Source organism: Cydia fagiglandana, chromosome 2 (assembly GCF_963556715.1).
Source record: "Cydia fagiglandana chromosome 2, ilCydFagi1.1, whole genome shotgun sequence".
In the NCBI taxonomy this organism is placed as follows: domain Eukaryota; kingdom Metazoa; phylum Arthropoda; class Insecta; order Lepidoptera; family Tortricidae; genus Cydia; species Cydia fagiglandana.
This window is the reverse complement of record NC_085933.1, coordinates 747,218-775,194: the sequence shown is the minus strand read 5'-3', so window position 1 is coordinate 775,194 and position 27,977 is coordinate 747,218. Positions and strand designations below refer to the sequence as shown.

Genomic DNA, 27,977 nt, shown 5'->3' with positions numbered 1-27,977 from the left:
TATCACTCTAGCACTACTAATGATTATAAATTGATGATGATGATAAAAGGCGATCTATCGATCACTTTTAGCTTTAACTTTAAGCTTGTTGGCACTTATTTGAACTATAATTATGTTGTACGAGTACCTTATTCAAGTAAAGCGGTTTTCCTACTAAGTTCCTCGGTCTTTACTTATCAACAGTACTTTTCTGTAGTATTTTTTATTGCTAAGGTTTTTTTTTAGGGTTCCGTACCCAAAGGGTAAAATCGGACCCTATTACTAAGACTTCGCTGTCCGTCCGTCTGTCCGTCTGTCTGTCACCAGGCTGTATCTCACGAACCGTGATAGAAATGATGTATTTCTGTTGCCGCTATAACAACAAATACTAAAAACAGAATAAAATAAAGATTTAAATGGGGCTCCCATACAACAAACGTGATTTTTGACCAAAGTTAAGCAACGTCGGGAGTGGTCAGTACTTGGATGGGTGACCGTGTTTTTTTTGCTTTTTTTTTTGTTTTTTTTGCATTATGATACGGAACCCTTCGTGCGCGAGTCCGACTCGCACTTGCCCGGTTTTATTTGCCACTTTTTTGTGATGGCCAGAATCTAAATGGATTAATTTTGACCTTTACGTTTGTGACATCATTAATCTCTCATCTATTTCACAAATTCGCAATACCCAGTCCATGGCTAAAGAAACTCAATGCCATGATAAGGCCGAACATGTACGCACATTTGAAAACTCTTCACATTAAAAAACATTCAACTTTGAACTCGAGTCCCTTGCAATACGATCGACTTTTCTTAGCTTTTTTTTGCCAGGAGCTTTAAGATCGTGTAAAGCACTTTTGTACATTTTGCATCTTCTAATTTTAGCGCATTCAACATTAAACTCACGCCCTTCGCAATACGGTTAAATTCTCATTGACTTGTGTTAAGAGATAAGTGCTTGCTTTCGTTCGCATGCTTTTATTCAACATTTTGTGCGTAATTAGGGTCCGTGAACTTCGCGTGAGGAATATAAGCTTAATCTGCTATAATGCGATTAATTTGATTATCTATAATGAGTGGATGATTTTACAAATTATAGTTTAACTTAGGTAAACATTAATTATAAATTTAATGTTAATGTAGGTTTTTTTATTAGTTTCTGTATTTACTTAAGTTGATAATGAGCTCAAATTATCCATCAAGCACGTCGGAAGTTAAAATAACTTGAAGCCCACGGGCATAAATTTACAATACGTTACCGGCATTTAAGTACTCCGACTTCAAAAACAAATATTCTCAATTAGTCGAGTGTTTTACTAGTGACCGCTGTGATTCGGTTCGATTGTTATTAGGTGGGCGTGATTTTAGATGAATAGCAGGAAAAACTAACAAACTATGTAAGCTACGTAGATACCATAATTATAGGTGAGACCAATAAAAAAAACATGTGAAAACGTTAGATATCAGGTAATCCCTCATGTTGTACATACGTAATTATGAAAACTATTAGAGAAGCAGCAATTTGGCAATCCACATACCCACACATACTTACATAATACATACACACACATAGATACACAATATAGGTACTTAATTTGCATGACTTTTCATTTACGTCATTTGATCCGGAAAATACAAATTTAATGTACATAGCTTGGGTTTTACCATAAATTACTTTTTCTTTCGTACCACTAGACAAATTGACTATAGGTATACTTTATTAGTAGTAGATACAAATGTTAGTACATAATTAATTTCCATCGTAATTTCACGGAAACGTACGAACGTGTCTTGGAATTTCAGTCAGTCTCTACACAAAAAGTACTGAGGTTGACTAGCATGAGTAGCATGACAAAAACGAACGTTTCCGATAAAATACGATGGAAAACAATTATGCACTACATTGTGCTTTTGTTGAATAGTCCCCGTCTACATCCACCTACGCTACTTTTGATTCTGACTGTACATGTTGACGTGTAGTATTATATCTCACAGTCTGAATGTGATGATGAACAGATAAATAACATTAACATTATTATAAACACTCACACGCTTTAGTTGTTAAAACAATGACCATGGCTTTACGACACCTCACGCAAAATTCTCACTGCTTCCTCGAAACAAGGGCGAAGTGTGCCATCTCAAGGCTAGAGTCGGACCAAGGTAACTCTGCAGGACATTTGCAATGACAAAGTGTGGCGTGTCATCATTAATGTCAGATTTCTATGAAAATAAGGACTAGGTATTAGTAATAGTCCTTACTAGTAGGATAATTTTTATCGGTCATCATCATCATTATCAACGCTGAGAAAGTCGCGGGTAGAGGCTATTTTCTTATAATTTCGCCTTGTCTATCTATTTGTCTATCCGTTAGTCAGCGGCTGAATTCGTTGATTAGTAAATATAATGGCAAAGTAATTCAACACACATCCTGAATTTTCATGTAAGTACTCGTAGGTAATTGAATAAGTAAGAAGGACATATTAAATATATTAAGAACGGGTCACTCACGTATTTTAAGTCGATAAACGCTCGACATGTTTCACTCCGTACCGAGGAGTATATATTTAATATGTCTGTGTCTCACGGAAGTTTTGTTATTAAAGTAAGAAGGACACTAACGGCGCGATTCGGGAAATTAATTAGACATTCACTAGATATGAAATAGTAACGATATGTGACGTTCCACGCCAAAAGGTACCCTATGGCGGTTGGCGGTTACGCTATTACTAACGCCGCTCCAATATTATTGCGGCCATAAGGTACCTTTTGCCGTGGAACGTCATATATCGCTACTATTTCATATCTAGTTAATGTCTAATTCATTACCCGAATCGCGCCGTAATACAAGTAACAGCTAGCGCGCGTCACACATAAAATGGTGAAAATATACTTAATCGTTAAAGAAACCAGCACAGTGAAAAAGGTAATATAATAACATACATTATCATCTAGTTACTCTCTGTAATGCTCTAGACATCTTTAGCAGACAACCTGCAGCGGCATTCGAACATAAAAATCAGGTTTTGATATGATATTTCACGCAGCGAGTCTCGCTCGCACCAATATATAAGTTCGACCATGATGCACGTGTAATTTATAACGAAATAAGATCAATTCGTAAGTTCGAATCAACTTCCTAAAAACTACCAGCTTCAGACTCCGTATTAGGTATAAGCGCCACTTGCACCATTGCACTAACCCGGGGTTAACCGCTTAAAACTGGAGTTACCATGGTTACCAGTGCAATTTGACACTGGGGTAACGGTTTAACCGTTTAACCCCGGTTTAGTGGGATGGTGGAAGTGGCCCTAAGACGTTTTAACTATGCTCACGATACACAGAGTAGTAGTAGCCTAAGTTTTGCTTTTATGTCCCAGATACTAAAATTACAATTAAAACGGATAGTAATTTACTACCTAAGTACCTATATGTACACAATTGTCTTTCTTTTATACCAATTTGGTACTAAAATGACAGACGGGTCCGAGAAATTTGGGCAATCGCATTGTTAATTTAGTCGATATTTGGACTGTTTTTTATAGATGTAGGTACTACAGTCAGCAGCAGAAGTTGCTAAGCGGGCGAGGTGTTCAAAATTACCTTGATACGCTCTTATGCTCTTAACAATAAAGTCGGGCCAAGATCACTTTAACATTACGCCTGCTTAGCAACTTCTGCTGCTGATTGTACAAGCTGCGAAAAGTTTCCTCAAAGTTGGAAAAGTCATCGGAAATTTCAGGAAATTTTCACAGGAAATGGAGGAAACATTGCTATTGGAAATGAAAATATTCGATCCTCGTATATAAATATGAGAAGAGAGATCCGAAACATTTTCATGTGGAAATTTGCGAAATTTCGACGATTCCAAAAATTCCGACGGGGGAAAATAAGAATTAGAGGGTAAGTGATCTGTGTTTACCCTGTAGGTAAGTAGTCATCGTAAAGTTGCCAGAGCAACTTTATTCGTAGCCAACACGCTCCCTCGGGAATACCTAATGCTACACTTGGCATCTAAAGCACCATTAAATTGTTAACTAAAGAGGTACTTTGTAATTTTATATACAAAACTCCTCTGAGACTTGCATTCTATATTAGATATTCGTAAAGGCTAATACACATTTAATATAGTAAAGTAAGGGATTTAGACGGCATGCGATTTCTCTCATTGCGGACTGCGGTAACCAACAGGGTTAAGTCTAATTCAACCGACAAAACCCGCATGCGAGTTCTTGCATCGTCTAAATGAGCCCTAAGACTCTCTTTGACTACGCGTGTTCACACGCTAGTTGGATTTATGAAATTATACTGACGAGCCTTCCAACAGTCCATATAGCGTGGTTGGCAAAAATCCAAAATCGGGCCGTGAATGTCAAAAACGTACAATGTTTAATATTAGGATGCCGTCCATTTGGATGAATCCATTGTAACGACATCCATTTGGAAAGCTCGTCAGTGCTTTACAGTTGCGTTTCGCTCTACGCGTAAATAATGGTGACAGTTAGGTGGTAATTGCAGCTGCATTACCTACTGCTGCGATCCTGAGGGCCTACCGCGAACCACGTTCGTTGTGTTGACTCTCTGTCGCACTTGTAATTTCTTACGTAAATGTGAAAGGGATGCAACACGTCGAACGTGGTTCGCAGTAGGCCCTCTGACACGGGCGCTGTCACTGTCAATTTCCATAATAAAATGAGTGCGGCTGCGAGCGTATCTAAGGAAATGGATAGCAGGTACCTCGTCCGCGTCAAGGCCGCAGTAATGTCGCAACAGTAATGCAGCTGGAGGTACATTACAAAGTTTACAAACATCGCTTTTACGCCACGAGGGTCGCGTTTCATATGTATAATTTTTGCCAATAGTAGTACTAGCTTTTAAATGAAATGTGGAAAATGTTGGACTTACATAACCACAAAAGAGGAAAAAGTACTTATAGATACCCTTCTCTAGAAGTTCCATAGAAGAGTTGGCTAGAAAACTCTGATGCGATGAAGAGGTATATAATAATATAATAGGCGTCTATTTTCATTGTTATTCGACGTTTATAGTGCCACTGCCACACTTTGTCACTGCAAAGTCATTGCATTTACCTAAGTCCAACTCAATAAAATAAACTAAGTTAGAAACTTCACTGATGTGCAATTAAATCGGACCATTTCCTACGGAATTTTTTTAATAATGCTTAACTTAAAATATTTCGTTTCCGCATTCATAAAGTGTAAAATTTCCATTTTACATCTCATTATTGTGTTTTATCGTCGTATAAAAAGGCAGCTCATCAACTTATGTAAACAAAATTAATGAATAAACGGGACTTAATCGCGTATTATTACGTTTTAAAATTACTTCCGACCTTTCCCCGTCCCGGCAGTCTCGGGGAAGGTTTTCGTATATGTATAATCGTGTGTTAGAATCGTGAAAGTTCAAATCAAAATTAAATACAGAATAAACTGAGGAACATAATCTCAGGGACAATGGCGCAGACTGTACTAGTAGCAACACTTAACTGACCGAACTGTTGCTACGAGTAAATTAAATTTCAATGCTAAGCGCTTCTTTTCAATACAAAATGGCAGTGAATGTGACGCAACTTTTGAACTATGGGTCTAAAAAATATAAAAAAGTAGGCAAATGTAAAGCTAATTAGACTTTCAATGAAAACTATAATAGCGAACATGATCGACTAAAGGTTCCGTCAACAGGCGCATTTTCCGGGCGGCGTGAGAGTTTTATATGTAAAAGCGGCGCGCCCCGCTCAAACGCCGCCGTAAAACGCGCCTGTGTGACGGAGCCTTTGAGTTATTTTTGAGTTGTCGCTAAAAATTCTTCCCATCCAATACAAAGACGTAAGTACAAAAAGCACTGTGAAGGTAAGTAACCTACCTACTAGTAAAAGTACATGATTTTGACCTATTTATAGACATGAATGGGTAACTATGGAACCCTACACTGAGCATGGCCCCGATGCTCGTGGTCGGTTTTTTGTTTCTGCACGCAAACCTATTATAATTTAATTCTTGACTCTTACTCAGTACGTATCTTAATTCTACTAATTACTGTAGAATTTAGTATGTAAATTACCTAATATACAGGGTGGATCATTTCGAGAGACTGAGCTATCTATAGGTGACCTACAATCGAGTTATTATTGTAGTATATTCACAAATATGTATTGGTGTGGGTAGGTTTTTAAAATAATAAATCAGTCTGTAACCAGCTATCTTTGTGTTTACTTCATGGTGGCAGCGGTGCTCGGAAATATCGAATAAATTACAGTATTAAGTGTCGTGTGGTGAACTTTCAGCTTTAATAAAAGTGCACTGTTAGTAAATACGTGTTTTCAACAATGGAGCACGCGCGTCCTCCTGCGGAATTAACTTTAGAAGGCGGCCCGGCGAATCGTGCTGATTCATGGCGCAAATGGTTAAAGCAGTTTAAAGTATTTTTAAAGGCATCTGGTATAAACAAAGAAACTTCGGATGTACAAGCGAGTTTATTATTAAATCTAATCGGGTCCGAGGGATACGATGTGTACACTACGTTCAAGTTTGATAAGGAGGAGGATCGCGACGACATAACCAAGTTGATTGGAAAGTTTGATCAACATTTTGGCACGAAGACAAATGTTATTATGCTGCGATTTAAGTTTTTCACACGTACTCAAGAGCCGGGCGAAGGTATCGATGAATATGTAACCGCTTTGCGGATCATTAGTCAACAGTGTGAGTTTGATAAACTCGAAGATGGCTTGCTACGCGATCGCATCGTGTGCGGGATTAAGGATAGCGTAGTACGGGATAGACTCTTGCGCACAGAAGGGTTGACATTAGAAAAAGCTATACGAATATGTCAGTCGGGTGAAATAACGAGTGAAGAGAACAGGGAGATCGAAGGCGTGAAGAAGGAGTCGGTGAATAGCATGGCGGTAGATGCGTTAAGAAATCGCTCGGGCTATGGGCGCGGGTCGGCGCGTCGAGGCTGGCGCGGAGGCCGCGGAGGCGGCGCGCGCGCGCCTGGCGGCGGCGGCGGCGGCGCCGGCGCGGCATCCGGCGGCGCGGGAGCGGCCGGGAGCGCTAGAGAGCGATTGTGTGCATCGTGTGCTGAAAGTTATTGCGACGGCGGGGCCCGTTGCGCGGCTAAAAGTGTAAAGTGTTTTTTGTGCGGAAACAGAGGTCATTTCAAAAAAGTGTGTCCGGGGCGTAAATCAAACAAAGTGTATCAGCTACAGGAGGACAATGACGAGCTGTATTATTTGGACACTATCGATAAGGTCGATCACATCGAGGACTCTGAGTGGTATGAATCATTACCGTTACTTTGTTCGGATAGATTAGTAAGACATAAATTTAAGTTGGATACTGGCGCAGATCTTAACGTCATATCTAAATCTAATTTTGTGAAATTAGGCTTCTGTCTTTCGGATTTAAGCGCCGACAATGTAAAAGCGCAATCGTATTCTCTCCATTATATTCAATTTATAGGCTCGTGTATTATTAAATGCATATACAAACAGCAGGAATTTATGTTGAAATTTGTTATAGCAGATAATGACAATCAAAGTATTCTTGGAAAATACGCTCTGAGAGAATTAGGTCTAGTAAAGCGTGTCTATTCGCTAAACGTCGACGACTTTGCTGATTTATTCAGTGGCCTAGGTAAACTTCCGGGACAATATAAGATACCTATTGAAAGCGACGCGTGTCCATGCATTTGCCCTGTACGCAAAATACCGTTAGGTGTCAGGGATCAGCTGTTGACCGAGTTGACTCGTATGGAGAATTTAGGTGTCATACGTAAGGTTACACACCCTACATCGTGGGTAAATGCTATAGTTATGGTTGCAAAAAAAGACGGGAGTTTTCGAGTGTGCCTCGATCCACGACCTTTGAACCGCGTTATACGTCGTCAGCACTATCCATTGCCCACAGTAACAGAGATAGCGACAAAGTTAAAGGGGGCGCGTTATTTCAGTAAGTTAGACGCCAGGTCCGGGTTCTGGATGATCCAGTTAGACGATGACAGTGCTGATCTGTGCACATTTGGTACGCCATATGGTAGGTATCAATTTTTACGTTTACCATATGGAATTAATTCGGCTTCTGAGGTGTTTCACAGCAAAATAAGGCAGCTGCTGGAGGACCTCGAAGGTGTCGATTCGTTCGTCGATGACGTCATCGTCTGGGGAGCTACGGAGGAAGAGCATGACAGCCGGTTACGAATTTTGCTCGAAAGAGCGAGACAAGTAGGTATAAAATTTAATAAAGAAAAATGTGAATTTTGTGTGAGTGAGGTAACATATTTGGGTCATACTTTTAATTCGGAAGGGGTTAAAATTGACGACAAAAAATTAAAAGCTATAAAAGAAATGCCTAGCCCTAGTGACAGGCACTCTCTGGAAAGGTTTTTAGGTATGATCAATTATGTTGCCAAATTCATTCCATGTTACTCGGAACAAGTAGCTCCACTTAGAAACCTCCTTAAAAAAGACAATGAGTGGTGCTGGGGCGAGTGCGAGGAGCGCGTGGTGCGCGCGCTGAAGCAGGCGCTGTGTGAGGCGCCGGTGCTGGCGCTGTTCGCGCCGGATCGTCCCTGCGTGCTTTCTGTAGATGCGAGTAGCCAGGCCCTGGGGGCTGTTATCCTGCAGCAGGAGCGTCCGGTTGAGTTTGCTTCCGCCACGCTCACCGACACGCAGCAACGCTACGCGCAGATCGAGAAAGAGATGCTGGCGATTGTGTTTGCTCTCGAGAGGTTTCATCAGTATGTGTACGGGAAATCAGACGTGGTAGTTGAAACGGACCACAAACCCTTGGAAGCGCTGTTTAAGAAGTCCCTGGACGCTGTACCGGCTCGGCTACAGCGTATGATGCTGCGTGTTCAGAGGTATGATTTCTCTGTTGTATACAAACCTGGAAAGTACATGTTCATCGCGGATACTTTGTCCCGTGCGGCCCTTCCAGACCTAATGAGCGATAAGGTCTCACAGGAAGTTGACGATCAAACCTGTTTCCTGTTACGGTCGGTGCCTATAAGTGATAATAAGATGGATACTATAAGACAATTCACTCGCAATGACAAGGTATGTCAAGTTTTAATAAATTACATCAAAAACGGGTGGCCAAACTCAAAACACGAGTCTGATGAATCGGTGCGAGCATTATGGGACGGTAGGGAATGTTTTGAATACACAGACGGCGTGTTATTCAAAAACAATCTGGTGTATATTCCGACCGGTCTCCGATCAGAGATGGTATCCCGGGTCCACGAGGGCCACCTCGGCATAGACCGGTGCAAGCGGCGCGCCAGGGACGTGATGTGGTGGCCGGGCATGTCGCGTGACGTCGAGCGCGCCGTGCGCCGCTGCCGCACCTGCGCGCAGCACGCGCCCGCGCCGCAGCGGGAGCCGATGGTGCCGCACCTCATACCGGGCTTACCATGGGCCAAAGTTGGTTCGGACATTTTTGAGTACAAGAGTAAAAGCTACTTACTCTTAGTCGACTACTTTTCAAACTTTGTCGAGGTATGTCCATTAAGATCCATAAATTCAACCGCTGTAGTGCTAGCACTAAAGGATCAGTTTGCCCGACACGGAATTCCAGTGGAGCTCATCTCAGATAACGGCCCAGCCTATTCATCGAAGGAGTTCAAGAAATTTGCAGAACTCTGGGACTTCAGGCACTCCACGTCGTCGCCTAACTACGCTCAGTCAAACGGTCGCAGCGAACGAGCGGTAAGGACGATTAAAATGATCTTAAAAAAATCATTGGACTCGGGTTCAGACTTCTATTTAGGTTTATTGAATTTTAGAGCCACGCCGCGGGATGGAATCGCAAGCCCGGCACAACTCCTAATGGGTAGGAGATTAAATACTCGATTACCAGTTCACGAATATAAATTAGTACCGGATAGGGACAACACGGTTGATTATGATAATATAGTGCGTAATCAGGCGCGGAGTAAACAATGGCACGACGAGCGTGCGCGAGCGTTGCCGGAGCTGCAGCCAGGTGATGACGTCATCGCACTGGACGGCCACGGTGGTCGAAGGCGCGCGGCGCGAGTCACGGGCCGGGCAGCACAGCCGCGATCCTACTTCGTAACGGATGCCTCAGGCAAGCGTTATCGAAGAAATAGGCGACATCTGATTAAGCTGCAACCCGAAGATGCGTCTCCCACATCATCTCATCACGAGATATTGGACGGTGATGGTGCAGGGTGTTCTAGCGATGACAGTGTTTACGACGATGTAGGTGAGTCACTCGATACGGCCCCCGACACCGCGGTGCAGGACACGCGTTCTCAGACCGGTCAGCCTATTCGTCAACCTGTTCTTTCAGGGCCTAATGAAAATAGTAATCAGCGCTTACCGCGGGCTGCTGCAATCGAGGCTAAGAAAAAGTTAAAGCAATAATAACCAATGTTATAATGTTAAATACCGATAGGTATATTACATATTTACCTGTAGCAATCATGTATACTTATCGTAATTTATTACAGTACCTACTCATGTTAGCAAAAATAAAACTGTGAATAAGACGCATAGGTTATTCAAAAATAAACCTTGTGTATATGAGGATAAAGAAAGCGTTCATATAAGAACGATTAAGCAATGCATGTGATAGTTAAGGTATGTACCTAAACTAAAATTTAATGGTATGTTGGACCTTATGTAAGTATCAAAAACCACAGTTAAAATCCATTAAGAACCAGTGTTTTACTTAACAACGTAACATTACTATTCTGTAGCTTTGTTTTGTTTGTAAAACTGTTTCAATTATAACGCAAGTGTGTTATCATTAAGTTAGTAATACTCAAAAAAAAAATATATATATATATAGTAGTGTACCCTATAATGGGCGTGGAACCAGTAATGGGACAAAAAACCACAAATCCTCTAAAATAAGCATCTAAAAGTAGTTTATAAACACTGGCTGTATATTATCATAAATAAGAGTCCTAGAGCTGTTTCAGTTTAAAGTTTCATTAAATTTGGTTGTTTTTTAAGAAATTGGCGTCAACCCAAAAGTTGTCGTGTCACTGAAAAAAAATACCACTACGAATTCTTAACAACTTCGCTAAGAGAGGCGAGTTAATTTATTAAATTTTAATTAATTGATACTTGATGAAAACTAGAATGTATTTTGTTAATTGCATTTACCATGAGATAAGGTATACAACAAACTATGTTGTGACTCCACAGATGTAAAAAAAATAGTGGTATTTGGCTCAATCCCATTATAGGAGCTGTAAAACTGCGTACCTCCTATGATGGGACAATTGACAGAATGATGCTTGCCACACCATAATTTCATGTTTATATACAATACAGAAGAAAATGTAGTTACGAAATATGTCAATCAGGAGGTATTCTCGGACTTCGGATAAATTAATATCGTTTTTCCAAACTTTTATTTAACTTGCCCTGTTAGTTAGTGTGGGTCCAATCTTGGTAGCTGAATTTGAGCCACTTTTCGATTTCCGATTCAGTTGAAATTTTGTGTAAGTACGTAATTAAGTATGCAGATCGGATGATAATGCAATATTATGATAACATGGACCTGATCTGATTATGGAGACAGGAGGTGGCCGTAGGAACTTTATCGCAATAAACCCTAACTAATTGTGTTTGGGTATATTAGAATTGTATCGATGGATCTAATACAATAATAATTGGCTGTGGAAAGAAAAATACATTCAGCGATAAAAGCTTATACCAAAAATTGATTTTTTTGCCGTAACTTATTCCCCATTTCAATATTTTATACTGATAGAGCAATGTCCATTATAGGGGGCCCATTACTGGATCCACGTCCATTACTGGGGGCCCATTACTGGAGCTTTGGTGTCCATGACTGGAGAAAAAAAGCATAGTTTTAATTTGTTAAATATGTGGAAACTAATTGCAGTATCTTTGATACAACACGCCTAAAACATGAAAGACGGATAGGACTTTCATCTTTTAACACGCTAAGCGGTAGGCCATTTACATGTATAAGGGAAATATCATAAATACTCCAAATTTCCTCTTAAATGTCCCATGACTGGTGCTGTTACTATATATATATATATATATATAAGTTTATAGATAGTAAGTAACTTGTGGGCGATATTCATAACTGTACGGCCACAAAATAAGATTAAGATTATAGATACTGCATCTCACGAAGGTAAGGTGGCTAGTGAAATTGGACCTTGATAACATAATAATAAAAATGAAATCAAGTCTCTTCGTGAAATGTACTAGCTATAATTATACTGTGTAATGCTGAGCATAATTACTGTATTCTAAGTTGTTAAAACATGTTAATAGTTAGATAGCTTAATTCATTTCATTAAGAGGGAGATGTAGTATATTCACAAATATGTATTGGTGTGGGTAGGTTTTTAAAATAATAAATCAGTCTGTAACCAGCTATCTTTGTGTTTACTTCAATTATAGGTAATCGTAAAGCTGGATTAAGAAGTGAAACAAAATCATTAAACATTTTTATATCTGAAGACTTAAAAATGGTTTTAATTAATAGATTATAGTGCAATTACTTACGACAAGTGTTATCTCAATCAACAGTTTCCGTGTAAGACTAATAAGTGTACTCAAACCTTTTTTGTGGATTGCTTGTGACATTTTTTTAAATAGTTTACAAAATAAAACATCCACCCCTACGCAGTTGTTTAGAGCAGTGTTTATAAACATCTAGAAACTCAAAGTGAAGATAATTACTGTTAATAAATCACAAAACATCTAAAGTGCTTAACTGACATAACTCTCAAAAGTCAATGACCTCACAGCAAAACTTTGATAAGTGCAAATAATCAGTGCAACTACAAAAAAAGAGTGTCAGTGTAATAATTACTTGCGTATTCTTCTGACGGAATATAAATACAAGAACATTAAAACATAAAAAAGAATGTTGCATTAAAAACTTCTGTTGGACATTTCAATTCAAATCAAAACACGAGAAATGTAAACAAACCGTAACCCAATAGCAGCATAGAAGACCCGACCAATCAGGAAACATCACCACAGATAAGATACAGTTAGCACCTAGAGCAGTGGTTCTTAACCTGGGGGTAATTACCCCCGTGGGGGTAAAACTGGTATTTTACGGGGGTAATAAACTAACCTAATATAATAATACAACAAACGTACAGGTTATATTTTTTATTACCATTGGGAGGAGGGGTAAAATCAGGTTCCCTAGTTAGTCATAGGGGTGACCGGACTGAAAAGGTTAAGAACCACTGACCTAGAGCAAGCACGTATGTGCAAGAGTGTAAAAAAGACAACAACGCCATCTAGTTTTTAATTCCCACACTAGCATTCGATAAGAAACTTACATATTATGTTTAACAAAAGAAACAGATTACAATAAGAAATAACAATAAAAATAGGAGTTATTTATTCCAAAAAATACAAGAAGGATTTTATGCACAACAAAATGGGTCAACCAACAAAATGCGGTCATTGTGACACCAGAATCTCGAGCAGACGTTCACTGGACTGCTCATCTTGTCAAGTGCGGTACTGCTTAGACTGTCTGGAACGTATAGGAGTGAGTGGCAAAAGATACACTCTAATGACTATCGGTGATAAGAATAGATGGAAGTGCCGAATTTGCTGCGAAAAATTGCTCCCACAGAAACCAAGTACTCCTTTGCCGAAACCTGGCACATCAAGGCTGCCGCGCTTAGTTTACCCTCAGCCGAAAATGAGCACCCCCAGACAACAGAAGTTACCGAAACCCCATATAGACGACTCAATTGTAACAAACTCATCCATGGAAAGCAATGCACTAAGTGAGCTAGGTGATACAAAGTCTTCTCTAGCTGACGTAACAATAACGCCAAATAAGCCAGCTTCAAGTACAATTGTAGACTTGAATATCTCGCCAAATAATCCTCAATCGATCGCTCTAAACGGATTAGCGTCTTCACAAAACACGCATGCCCACCAACTGTCAGTTGCTGATTTTGTAAAAATAATAGACGAACGTCTTGAAAACCAAAAATCACCAAAACCACAGGGAACCTACCAAAATCTAAACACTAGCAAGACATTGGAATCTAACACTTTAAACAAGCTTCCGATCCGAAAACAAAACACAACAAAGAACCCTATTACTATAGAAGATTTCAGCAAGCTTCTTGATGAGAAATTGGAATTAAATAATCAGATAATAATTTCACGATTCACATCTATTGTACAGCACGAGATTCATGCGGCAATATCTTTATGTAAGTCCGAAATGACCATAAAAACCGATGATCTCTTTACTAAACAGTCGCTTATAGAAGACAGGATAAAAAATCTAAGTCACAAAATACAGATACTAGAAAATGAGAAGAGTGAGCTACAAAAAAACATAAAGTGTATTCAAGAACATACCTCACAAACGGGCTCAACAACATACAATAAAACCTTGGTACTACATGGTCTACACGAACAACATGGAGAAACAGAGGGAGACGTTCACCAAAAGGTTACATATATATTCCGCGACCTAATGAATATCAATATAGAAAATTACATTGAAGAAACTCGACGTATTGGTAAGAGAAAACACTCGAGACCTTTGGCAATAGAACTTCTCAGTAAAAAAATGATAAAACAGATACTACAACATAGACACCTTTTCCGAAATACCGGTCTTGCAATCACAGAGTATCTAGATGATATTTCTCTCAACACAAGAAGACAACTAACAAAGATTTTACAGGAAGCTAGGCGTGCAGGACACCATGCAGTAATCACAAACAACCAATTATTGATAAACGGTAAAGTCTATGAACCCAACAAACAACAAAACTTACCACATCAAGGACAAGACCATCCAAGTATGCCTCAGAATACTACACCGCCTCCGCCTGCCCAAGAAACTAAAGTAATCACAGACTACCAAACAAACAATCAACGAAATCATTCCTTTCGGAACTGACTTTTCGATTTTTATACAAAATGTACAAAGTTTAAAAAACAAAATGCACACATTAGAAAGTTTCTTAAGTGAAAAACAGTACGAAGCAATTTGTCTGACAGAAACCTGGATTAAAAAGGACCACAAGGATTACATTAACATACCTGGCTATCACCTTGCTGCTAACTTTGGGCGATCTGAACACAGAGGAGGAGGCACATCGATCTTGCTAAAAGATGGTATCGAATACAAGGAGAGACCCGATATAGCTGAACTTTCTCTAGAATCTGTTATAGAGTGTTGTAGTGTAGAAATTAAGCCAGATATATTGTTAGTAACTATCTACAGACCTGACCGTAACATAGAATCATTTTTTGAAGTTTTAGAACAGCTTATGTGTAAATTAAAAGTAAAAAGCCATAAGCATGTCATTATAGCAGGCGACTTCAATCTTAACAAGTTCCAGAACTCTGTGCACTACCAAAGACTAATCAATACAATGCTTGAGCTTAATCTCCACCAAATTGTTAATGCACCTACCAGAGAAACAAGTAATTCAGCCACCTGTATTGACCTCATATTCTCTAACTATAGAAACTTTGAGGTGAAAGTAGAAGACGAGGGACTCTCCGATCACAAATCTTTAACGTATAACTTTAAGCAGAATGTAAATTTGTTGAATAACATGTTCACCCTCAAAAGAAATTTTAATAATAACAATGTACAGAGATTTAAAGCAGCCCTAAATGATATCATATGGAACAACATTTTAGATAAACACAATAACATTAACACTAATTATAATATATTTCATTGTCATTTACAGAAACTACTAAATGAGATAATTCCGCAAAAAAATATTAGGGTTAATAAAAGTAAACCTAAACCTTGGCTAACAGAGGGCCTTAAAAAATCATGCCTCCACAAGAGATTATTAAGAACTATAGTTAATAATAATGACAACGATGTTCTAAAGAAGCATTATAAATCATACTCTAAAATCTTACAAAAATGCATTAAAAAATCGAAAAAGCTTAGTTACATCAAGGACATGAAAAAATCAACTAACAAAACTAAAACTATGTGGCAAGTAATAAAAAGGGTAACAGGAAAAAATACCAGTAAACAACACAAAAATATAGAACTAACAATCGATAACACTACAACTGATAATCCTCAGATCATCGCCAATGCATTTAATGATTACTTTACCTCTGTAGGCCAAAGCGACATAAATCAGCCCCGTGGTCGCCCTTGTCCTTCCCCGTCCATCAAATCAATATTCCTTCAGCCCGTGACAGAATTAGAAGTGCAAAAAGTAATAAATAACCTACCCAACAAATACACTTGCGGCTTTGACGAGATACCCCCAATTTTAATAAAAGCATGTAACAACGAACTAACACCACCGATCACATTATTAATTAACCAGTCCTTCCATGAATGTTGTTTTCCTGACAAGTTAAAAATTACAGCTATAAAACCAATTTTAAAAAAGGGCGGAAACCAGCATAATCTTGCTGACTACAGACCAATCGCTCTCCTACCCACAATCTCAAAAATATTTGAAAGATGTATGGCAGACCGAATTTATAACTTTCTCGAAAAGTTCAACCTATTAGAAGAGAACCAATTTGCCTTCCGCCAAAATCGATCAACCACCTTAGCAGTCTACACATTTATCCAAGGAATACTGGAACACCTTAAAACTAAAAACTACGCAATTGGTCTTATGTTGGACATGTCCAAGGCCTACGACAGGGTCTCTCACCCCATATTACTCACCAAACTGTATGAAATAGGAATTCGCGGAAATGCTCATAATTGGCTAAAATCATATCTGAACAATAGACAACAGTACGTACAAATAGACCACCACTGTAAAGACTCCGACAAACTAATAAAACCGCAATCTAACTGGCACACTATTAATAGCTCTATTCCCCAAGGTAGTGTATTAGGATGTTTGCTATTCCTAATTTACATTAACGACCTCTCTAAAATTACCAACCACAAATCTATCATATTTGCTGACGACGTTACCCTCCTGTTTAGACATGACAACGACTCCAATGACTACTCGCACATTAAAGAAACATTCACAAATATCTCTGACTGGTTACAGGATCACAATTTAGTAATAAATACAAATAAAACAAAGTTAATACAATTCAGGCCCTACCAGAAAAAACCTACCGATTTAACACCGCTGTTGAAGGATCTAAAAATAAAAGAAGACAAAGACTGCACTCTATTAGGGATAACTCTTGACACCCATATCAACTGGAAAAAACACATATCAAAAGTAAAATCTAAATTATGTTCTTTCCTTTTTGCCCTGAGCATCCTAAAGGCAAACACACATACTGAGTGCGCCTTGTCCGCATACCACTCATACGCTCAAGCTTGGCTTCGTTACGGTATTATATTATGGGGTCATAGCAGTGACGTTCATGATCTCTTTATAGCCCAAAAAAAATGTGTCCGCATACTTACTAATATACAACAAATCGACAGTTGCAAGAAACATTTCACCAACCTCCAAATTCTGACTCTCCACTCTCTGTACATTCTAGAAATTTCAATTTTTGTCAGAAAGAATATAAAATTATTTGAATATTGTAAAAGCGCACGTAGAAATAATAAGCTCGTCCCTCCGGAACCAATTTTAGACATCTACAAAAAAGGCCCTTATTTCAGGGCCATCCAGATTTACAATAAACTGCCTAACAATATCAGAAACATAGAAAACTTAAATTCATTCACATCAAAATTAAAATTCGTATTAATAGAGAAGGCATACTATTCCGTCCAAGAGTTCATGGAAGATAACTTTCTTTTGTAACTACCAGGTACTAATACTAATCCCCTGTGTAAATAATAATGTAGTTAAGTAGGTACAACTATTTAATTGTAAGTAGAAAATGTTTTAATTTAATTTTAAATTAGGCATAGTCCTAATGCTTATAAACTACCTAGATGTAAGATTTTATTTGCAATGCCCTAACAGGGTGCCATGTGTTCTCACAACCTTTTACTGTAACAACAAAATGTACCATGGTTTCGCAATAAAGAATTCTATTCTATTCTATTCTATTTACATTTTAAATTGACACATGTACTATATCACTAAATAGCATCTAGGTATAGACAAGATTGAAACATACAGATTTTTGCACTAATGTGTAATAAACTGTATCTCAAAAACGGTTAGGAATATTAAAGTCATTGATATGTGAGAAATAAAGTACGTAGCCTAAAAAATTCCCCGTTTGCTAAAAGTCCTTCGTTCTGTTCCACCCTATACAGAATACAGAATACAGACTTTATTGGTAAATATAAACATAGTTACATTTTACACGTCATTAACTTAAAACTATTGAGTACATTGTATTGTATTGTATTGTATACACGGTGTATAAACGGCTTAATTAGTAGTAAAGGTGTTACATAACTAAAACATTCGACGTAAACTTCAATTGAAAGTTTAATTATGTAAAAGTAATTACTTAGTTTACATGAATTAAACATAACTTAAGTGCGTATTTTTAGAACGTAAAACATAATATAGTAAACAAATGAAACGCCCGTATAATAAGTATAAATACTTATGAGAGAAATGCTGCCATACATTTACACATTACAAGTGAATTCAAAAGTAAACATATAGTTTTATAAAAGTAAATATTGTTTAATATATACATACCTAAGTATTAAAGTAATAAGAGCTTCGTATTTTTCTTTTTACATTAATTGTCACATTGATCACATTGTCAAATTGTTTTGATTCCATAATTTTAACAAAAACTGACAGGTATATGACATGATATAGTGTCACTCCTACACATCTGTCATTGTTTTTCATGAAATGACAATTGGCAGGAGTTATAATTGTAATGTAGATATAGAGTGACATTCCATTTCCAACTGCAGCTGTAATACTGTTCATTTTACTATGGTAATTGACAATGTCAGCGACGCGTTTCCATAGTAAAATGAACAGTATTGCAGCTGCAGTTGGAAATGGAAACGCGTCGCTGTCATTGTCAATTTCCATAGTAAAATGAACAGTATTGCAGCTGCAGTTGGAAACGGAATGCCACTTATAGTCGCACCAATAAAAGTCGCTGCAGACTTTTTACGGTCTAACTCTATTCATGTTTAAGCTGATGGCCGTGTTGCCAATGCTTCAATAAAAAAAAATTGGCACGAGCCGAAATCATTTATTAAACTTTTCGACAAGGTGTCAACAAGCTTTGAATACGAAGCTGTTGTATGGTTACATTGTATTATGTCATACAAGTGTGTTATTGGTCAACGCCCTATTGATTGGCGAATATGCAAGGTGTTGTAGGTTGCTTCTAGTTTTATTCTCGAAGGCATTGGTCATCGAAATTAAAGAGGCAATATAAATTACCTTATATGATACTCTTGACGCAACCAATTAAATTGACTGTTTTTGTATTTATTGTATGTAATATAAGTACAAACGATTTTTATAGGTATTGAAAAATTTTGTTAGGTATTTTTAATTTTTTAGCTTTCGTTATCTTAATTGTAGTTAATTTTAGTTTTATATTAATTTTACACTTATTATACAATAAACCTTTTATTGATTCTCACACAAATATACGAACATTATTATACATAATACAAATTTAATCGCCCCATTCAATTGATGAGCATTAGAATACTTACGCGTACGTCAATAATAAGTTTGTTGTTAAAAAAAGCCATGAGTAGTTACTCGTATGATTGTTATGAAAACGGCCATTCACAGACTGATGTTACGCTTCCATCACCGCGTTGATAGCGTACACCCGGTACAAATTACCTAAATGATGAGCACTAAACTTTAAAGTCCAGGACAATTGTCAATAATATCTGTAATATGCCGCAATCGTACGATTGTGTATTAGTTATAGGATTATCTTTATCTACACATCTCTAAGAAACAGTTGCGTCCATTACGTACATAATTACCTACATCAAAAACAACCACATATATTAGCCGAAATGCATAAATCTTCACAATAGCTCTTACCCCACCTACCAACCGACTTTACATCAATAACGGTACTTTTCCACGTTAAATGTCCCATGAAAAGTAGCGATCAACGGTAATCAGCACCATTTCTAAACAATTAACAAACTATTACGTAGGCATACATCACTGTGCCGAATACCTAGTTACACACAAGCCCAAATTGTGTGTGTGCGACCTTCAATATGCTAACATCTCGTCATACATGACACTTTTGATTTGACAAGTTGAATTGACTTTGGAATTTCGCAGTGCGGTGCAGATCAGGGCAGGATGCCAATTCAGACGTACATTTATGACATCAAAATGATATTTAAATGATAACAGTCACACGTTTGGATGAGGCCACGAATTCTTGGCTGGCTGGACCGAGCCCAAGCTTGCCATCCAAACCAACACAACAAAGGGCATGGGACACAATAGCCTGCGTTGCCACCCAGAACTCTCTCGTGGCAACATCTTGAGGAAAAGACCTCGCGAGGCTCTTAGCCGTGTCAAAACCAGAATCGGGCTTCTGGTTTTGACTTTATCATTTCACTAAACCTGTTTAGCGAAATGATAAAACTGGTTGACTTTTTGAGTTCGTTTCGTCAACTTACTGTCGTGGTTAGGGATTTTGTCAAATTCCTAAACAAATCTAGTGAAATGAAAAAGCGTTTCGCGTTTATTGGCCGATTTTGTCTTTTCACTAAACAGAGTCAGTGATTTGGTCAAATGACTGAATTTTTCTAGGGAAATGATGATATGGATTCGCCATTTTAACATCCTGCGTGATTTGATCATATCCCTTAGAGATTTGTTCAAATCTCTGTTTTGATCATTTCACTGCGACATATACACGCACACTGACAAAGATTTATCGGCCCGATTCGTGATATGCCTATCCGATGTTGGATGGTCTCTATGGGAAAGAAGCTGTTACAGTATTATAAATGTTATAATTCCAGTTACCAAAGAAAGTGCCGGCATCAGAAAAGAATAGCACCACCCCATCTCGTCCCGTGGGTGTAGTATAAGGCGACTAAGGGAAAACTGGCGACAGATATTCATATGAGCAAGGCTCGCCCGTATCCTTAGCGGGGTCCTTGCCCACAAGAGCTGTGCGCGCGCCACATCGAAAAAAAAAGTTACCAAAGAAATTACAAACTGGGCGAATATGATATTACTAGCGATATTCGACTTCAAGTCGGCGTCTAGTCAACTCTATGGCTGCTGCTGTACGCAACGTTGGCGCCACTGCGCAGCGACGCCATTTTCCATAGCGCTGAGCTGACTAAACGCCGACGCTTCAAAGACGCTGGGTGGCCTTGAAGTTTAACTTCAACCACAGAAGAAATAATAGTACTACCGTACAGAAAGGACACTTCCTACAAACCCGAAGTTTGACAGCGATTCAGGGTCGAATCATGTTATCCCTTTCTAATATATAGCACTATCCCTTTCGGCTATTTAGGGTTGGCAAAATTCAAGTGATTATCTTATCTATGGTCGTGCACGCACAAGGAAGTCAAGTGGTGCCAACCCTAATAATTGCTCGGAGCAATGCTGAGCCGAACGGAGCAGAGTTTGACCGAAGTCAGGAGTGTCTCCCCACTGCTTCAACGTACTGAACACCATATTTATATTGTGTTCCGATTGCGGGCCAAATTATGTCTAATTTGCCGAAATGTTCGACTAGGTATCTTTATGGGCCCATTGCCACACAATGATGTATTCATTTTCATTGATGATGGATCAAGTAGGTTACCATAATTTGGATAAGTACTGTAGTTATCTGAAATATGAATGGAAACTGTAATTATTCATGTCAATGTCCTGAGGTATAAAATATTACGAATATGACTGGCTGGTGGCTATATGTAACATATATATACGTATACATGTATATTAAGGAAACATTTATCTCTATATTTCTGATAAAGAGAGCTTTTGCCTTTGAACATTAAAATTAGCTTATAAATGTCTTTTTTGTGTGTTTTTGTTACACTCACACGAACACACACTCAGGTGAAAAAATGACTTGTACTTACTTTCATCATCAACATCATTATATAAGCCAGAAGACGTCCACTGCTGGACATAGGCCTCCCTAAAATTGTTGCTTTATCATAATAGGAGCATTCCACGGGCTGTCCCGTACAAACGCATTTTATTTGCTGTGTTGCGACTTTTTTTTTCGGCATTTAAAGCAGGCGATTATTTTTCTGTGCATATTTTTGACCATTTGTCATAGAAAAGGAAACTCTTATACCTTTAAATCTTCAGAAACTTCGCGTTTGTACGGGACAACGGTAGACAATTTCATGGAATGCTCCAATACGTTCTAAAGGTGCATCTAAATATCTAAGCGGTGTTTTCGCTAGACCTGAACGAACCCAAATAAATTATGCAGAGTTCCGAATGCAGCTGTGTTGCTTCGTTAGGCCGAATGCGAAATATTTGATCATCGTTGTTTGCCGCCGATTTACATATACGCCGTTATGTCATTCATTACGTGCTGCAGTCTACAACAGTCCCCGGTTTACTGTACGCAATAGTAAACACCCCTATGATGGACGTGGCACTAATAATGGGATGTATATCATAAATCTTGTAAAATAATCTCATCAGTCAGTTTGCCTCCTATGTCATCCCTTTCCTCCTCCTTGCTTCGTTCTCCTCAGTGCTGAGGGTCGTGACCTCCTAGTGGAGCACATGATTTCGGATTGCAGATTTCCAGCCTATCCGATCCCTTGCGACTTCTAAGGTATCATGGACCTTCATGTTGATTGCGAGTTGCTAACCTGGTCGGACCATCGCGTTGGACTGTGGCCCCTTCTCTTTCCTTCCACTGAACCTGTGACCATTAGCTTTTTCAGGTTGTCTCCAGTTTTCTTGGCTATGCGTCCAAAGAATTCAAATACTCTCCGAAGACAGTGCTTGAGAGCCTGGTGGTTACTCCAAGCTCCTTGAGTATCATCTCTTTCATCCATTTATCCGTGTCCATATTTTAGACCTTGACCGTACAAAGGATCGAATGGCGACCATCCTTTCTAAAGTCGGCTAAGTATGTAGGCCACAGCTACTAATTCGCAGCTCCATAAAACAATACCTACTTACTCGTCATTAAAATCATTGCACATTCCTAGGCCTTCGATCTTCATAGGCCATAACTTATGGTATTCCAATACCTAGAACAGACGAAGCAGTTCTCTTTAAAACCAAAGGAAAGTGACCTCAGTAGCATTCACAAAACATATAACAAACTAGATTTAGTAGTAGTAGTAGTAAAATACTTTATTGTACAAAAAGAAACATAAAACATGAAAGAACACACATCATTAGTACAAAGGCGAACTTATCCCTTTCAGGGTTCTCTTCCAGTTAACCCTTAATTAACTTAGATTAATAAATCTAATAGATAATAATAATAGATTAAATAGATAGATTTAATAGGTATTACCTATCCTTGTCTGAGTACCCACAACACAAGCCTTCTTGAGCTTACCGTGGGGCTTAGTCAATTTGTGTAAAAATGTCCTATAATATTTATTTATTTAGTCTTCGTTATGCGACAAGCTAGTCGTCAAGGACAAAAAAAGTGGTTCATAAAATTGTGACAGGTCCAATTCTAGCACTAGTTTAATGTCTATCCTTTGAAAGAAGAGGAACCGCAAAAAGGACATAATTACACAGAATACAGTGCTTGGATTTTTAATTCACACTAATATGATTTCTTCAACCAGAAATGTCACATTTGACACCTGATAGACCTAATTCGTAGACTGTTATTACAATCAGAAGGGCTAAGATGGCTGGCTCTTTATCATTTGTGTCACACCATACGTGTCACGTTCTAACAAGCACGTAAGTGCGAAAGTGACACATGATATGACAGGTGATAAAAACGCGACCATGATACCGCTGCAGGATTCTGTAAGCTATTGTATTCACACCCTAGCCTAGCACTTAGCGCACTTTGATGCAAATTACGAAAGGTCCAGCTCCGGTTACCGACCGATCGATCGCGCTCCACAAGGACATGGTGAATCATCTTTATATTACGGCTGTCTATTGTTCAATACGCGATTGTTAATTTGTGTGCTATTTTTGATTTTGTTTTAAATTCAGGAATTGTTGTTGGAATTCAGACGGCTCGATTCTGAAAATGTATTAGATCTCTACTAGACCTCAACAAGTTACGATATGGATAATTTAAAGATATTTGTAAGATAGATATGTCAAATTTGACGTTTCCGCGATTCTGGAGGCCCTCTTGAACGATTTCGACAAGTTATGACTTAGATATCCAAGTCACATCTAGTCGATATCTAATGTAAATCTAGTTGATCTCTATATCGTTTCTAGATCTTATGATTATCTCGTTTCCCGAATACGCGTAAGAGTCACTGTACTATCCGCAAATCAAAGAACCACCGGGGTCTTAAATCTTCTTTATTTCTTTCGATAATATATGGCACTGACTGTTAGTTAAGTTTGCAGAAAGCTTAATAAACTTTTTTTAATTACACCTCATGATACCGTCAAGAGCCGTTGACGACGGCGATAACTCATGAAAAATACCCTGATGAGCAACTGTCTCTAAATTACGTGCTTTTTATAAGCAGTATAAGAACGATTTCTTTGAATCCTGAAATTTCTGAATATACTTACGGTACCTATTTGTACTTGTTTTTATTTCAATTAAATCAAATATCAACCATCGTAATCATAATAATATTGACTACGATGGTAACAGAACGGTAGAGTTAAATTTCAATTTGGAGAAAAGCCATATAATTAGCTTTTAATATTTTCGACAAATCGCCAATAACATTGTTTTCTTCATAAAATTGCCCAGAACACAATCTTAAACATAAAAAAATATATGACAATCTGTCAAAAACCTCTTGGCCCTGTCGGTACAGTGAAGACAAGAGGGGGCGACGTATATAGAGAGATGCGCCGGAGGCCCGCGCAGTGCGTGCGTGCGCGCAGAATTGACAGCCAAGTTTGAGCGGGTTTCGCTCCGTGACGCCGGTGAGTAGTGCGGTGGATCGGACAAGTGGATCGGAGTTTACATTTAAGATTTGTGTGAAATATTCATCGGTTTTAAAAAGGGATGTAGTTATAGATTAAAAATCTTAAGTTATCCAGAAAATCAGAAAAAAGCTTAATTTAAAATAACTACGGATAAAATGATGCGATATTGTGATCCGCGACCAAATAATTGAGTGATGAAAATTTTAAATAAAAAAGCTGGCTGGTTATATAAAAAACGAAATCTAGAAAAATACTGATCGAGTCACAAAAAAAAAACAATGTGAACCTCCATTACACAATAAAACAATATGTTTCTAATTTTAAGGATTTATATAATAAAAATTCAACACATTGAAAACTCATCAATGTGCACAATGACAGCCAACTATAATAGTGAAAGTGATTTATGCAGATAATACCTATTTTCCCATAAAACATTCAACTGTGATCTAGAAGACAATAGGGGCGCATGCGTGTCTGCAAACAAATGAGATAAAAAATTATTAAGATCTAGGAGTTGACAATTTATACAAAATTGCTTAAGAACAAAATCCATAGGATTCATCGAATGTGTTCAAAAGTGTTTCGCTAATAGGTACACAAAATAGGTAAACCTGTGCTAACTAATAATATAATATGTACATATGGGACATGAGTGTTAATTATTGGACTTAAATTCAGTAAAAAAAAACCGGAAAAACAAACCATATTAAAAAATTACCTTAATCTTGATACAATGTACATTTTCCCTTAATTAAGTAAAATTATTATAGTTAAATAACTATGTTTGTCTGTTAATAAGCAAGTCGTGCGGAGAAACCTCGGATTCCTCGCAAATAATTTGCGGCGAGGAAATTATTGTTGTAATTGACTGATGTCATTGTAGCTCTCCAATTCAAAAAGATTTTGTCTCTAGGAGCAAATACCATGACAACTGTATAGACTACAACACCTCTCATCATCTCTGTGAACCAGGGCTCGGAACCGGTTTTTTTTTTAATCCCAAAATAGCCCAATATTTTTAATAATTTTATGCTCTTTCCGTAGGACTAAATCATGTATTTAGGTATTTACTTCGTATTATTAGATTGGCCCATCAAAAATGAAATAATAAACCAAAGAACTAAAAAGAACGTAATAATACCGGTATTTTTTGTATGAAGAAAAAACCGGTTCCGAGCCTTGCTGTGAACTATGTATAACGAAAGGTGTAATAATAATTTTACATGCCATTAAAGCTCTCCAATGGGTCTCTACGTGTTTCCCCTACGTGTCTTCTATATCCCCACGCAAACCTAACAAAAGACCCGGATTTATACGCCCGTAAAAACCTAAATGGAGTTACGAATAATAACAATAAACAAAACCATCTTATTCTGGTACTAATTTCAATTAATCTTACTCATACGGACTCAATAAATGTATGTCAAATTAAGATCATATTTTTGGAAACTAAATAAAGGCCAGTAGGTAGGTAGGGATAGTAGGTACGCCTGTGAATTTGTTTACCTACCTACTCGATCCGATCTCGATGTTAGTGTGTCTTAAGTTAATTAATGTCATTGATTGTTAAAATTATTAAAATGTGTTCACTATAAATGTTAGGGAATTCGATTAAACATTCAAATAAACTTTGTTTATTAAGCTTAGAATAAATTTAATAGTGGGAAATTTACTGTCTTGGGTGAGACTTGATCTCACGGCCTCTGGATCGATACTCCAGCGCCCTGCCATCTGAGCCACCAAGATCTCATCCATAGCCAGCAAATCTTTCCACCAAATTATGGGTCAAAGGGACCCTAGCGACATCTACCGTAAGAGTGACATCTTAAACGGCTACCGGAGTTCGAAGTCATATTTTTTTCCACTTAACTATAAATCTATTCTAAGCTTAATAGGTAGCATCGTTCGCATACGTTTCTGCTTGTTAAAAATTAAAACTTTGTTTATCTTCCGCAGACGCCGTCCGCTCTTCAAGATGGTGCATATAAAGACAATCGTAAGTAGAAACAAACTTTTTAGAATCATATCAAACATCAGCAGTATTTTGTAAACTATGACGATCCTTCTGGTACAGGTAGTTACTGAAATAGGCTGTAAAAAATATACAGACCTACTTTACCTACACCTTAAAATATTTGATAGAAGACAAAGTAAAGTCTTAAAGGATACTTAATAAACATCTCAAAGTTAAGTATCAAGCAAATCTTGTCAGTAAAAAAAGGCGCGGAATTCATATTTTCTATGGGACGATATCCCTTCGGGCCTACATATTTCAAATTTGCCGCCTTTTTCTACTGACAAGGTCTGCTTGACCAAGTATATCTTAAAGTTACATTTATTTGTACGTTTACCGATCTAATCCTCATTAATTTGTCATTGATATTTCAATATTATAATAATTTAAAGAATAATTTCTGAATTACTAAACAAGCTAACCCAAAAACTTCACATTGATCAAACAAGAACAATAGTCATTATCTTCCTAGCTTGGTCCCGAGACTCAGGATTCGATAAGGTTTTTGTCACGGCTCGTTAAGGTTGCTTTCGGCAACGTAATCCCAAGAATTGACGCAGGCACTAGTTTTTACTACAGCATCCTAATAGGATATTAGGTCTGGTTTTTCCACGATGTATCGCTTCATCGAAAAGCATTAATACTTTACCCCTTGACCCGCCAAAGATGTCAACTGACTCGCGCAGCTGCAGACCAATATGATCCTAATGTCTGTGCATTAATTTGGCGCGCCGCGCACGATAGGTGTCGCGTTCAAAACGTTATATATTAACTTAATATTTCATACGTAAGTACCGAGAAACCCACAGAATCCCATAAAGTATTCTACCTTGCCATGATACCTAGGCATTTGATGCAACATCTTGTTTAAAACCGTTTAGCGGTTCCCCGCTCACGTAACATGTCTACGTCTACATATAGTATTCGCATTCACCTAGTTATAAGATGATTCAGCCGCACCTAATTCACTCATTGTCAGAATTCGACACAGCTTGTCACTTTTCAC

General features: G+C 38.0%; 1 protein-coding gene across 2 annotated transcripts in view; it reads left to right on the top strand.

The window, feature by feature from the left end:
• Positions 1-27,977, top strand: part of LOC134673986 (pro-resilin) — a 115,898-nt gene that overhangs the window by 67,366 nt on the left and 20,555 nt on the right. The window contains exons 1-2 of one of the 2 annotated variants that reach the window (XM_063532042.1): positions 24,870-24,951; positions 26,914-26,953. The exons of the other annotated variant lie outside the window; for it this stretch is intronic. Of the exons in view, the coding sequence (XP_063388112.1) occupies positions 26,933-26,953 (21 nt within the window). The 5' untranslated portion in view covers positions 24,870-24,951; positions 26,914-26,932. Of the gene's footprint in view, positions 1-24,869; positions 24,952-26,913; positions 26,954-27,977 lie in introns of those variants that run through there. 2 annotated transcript variants of the gene reach the window in all.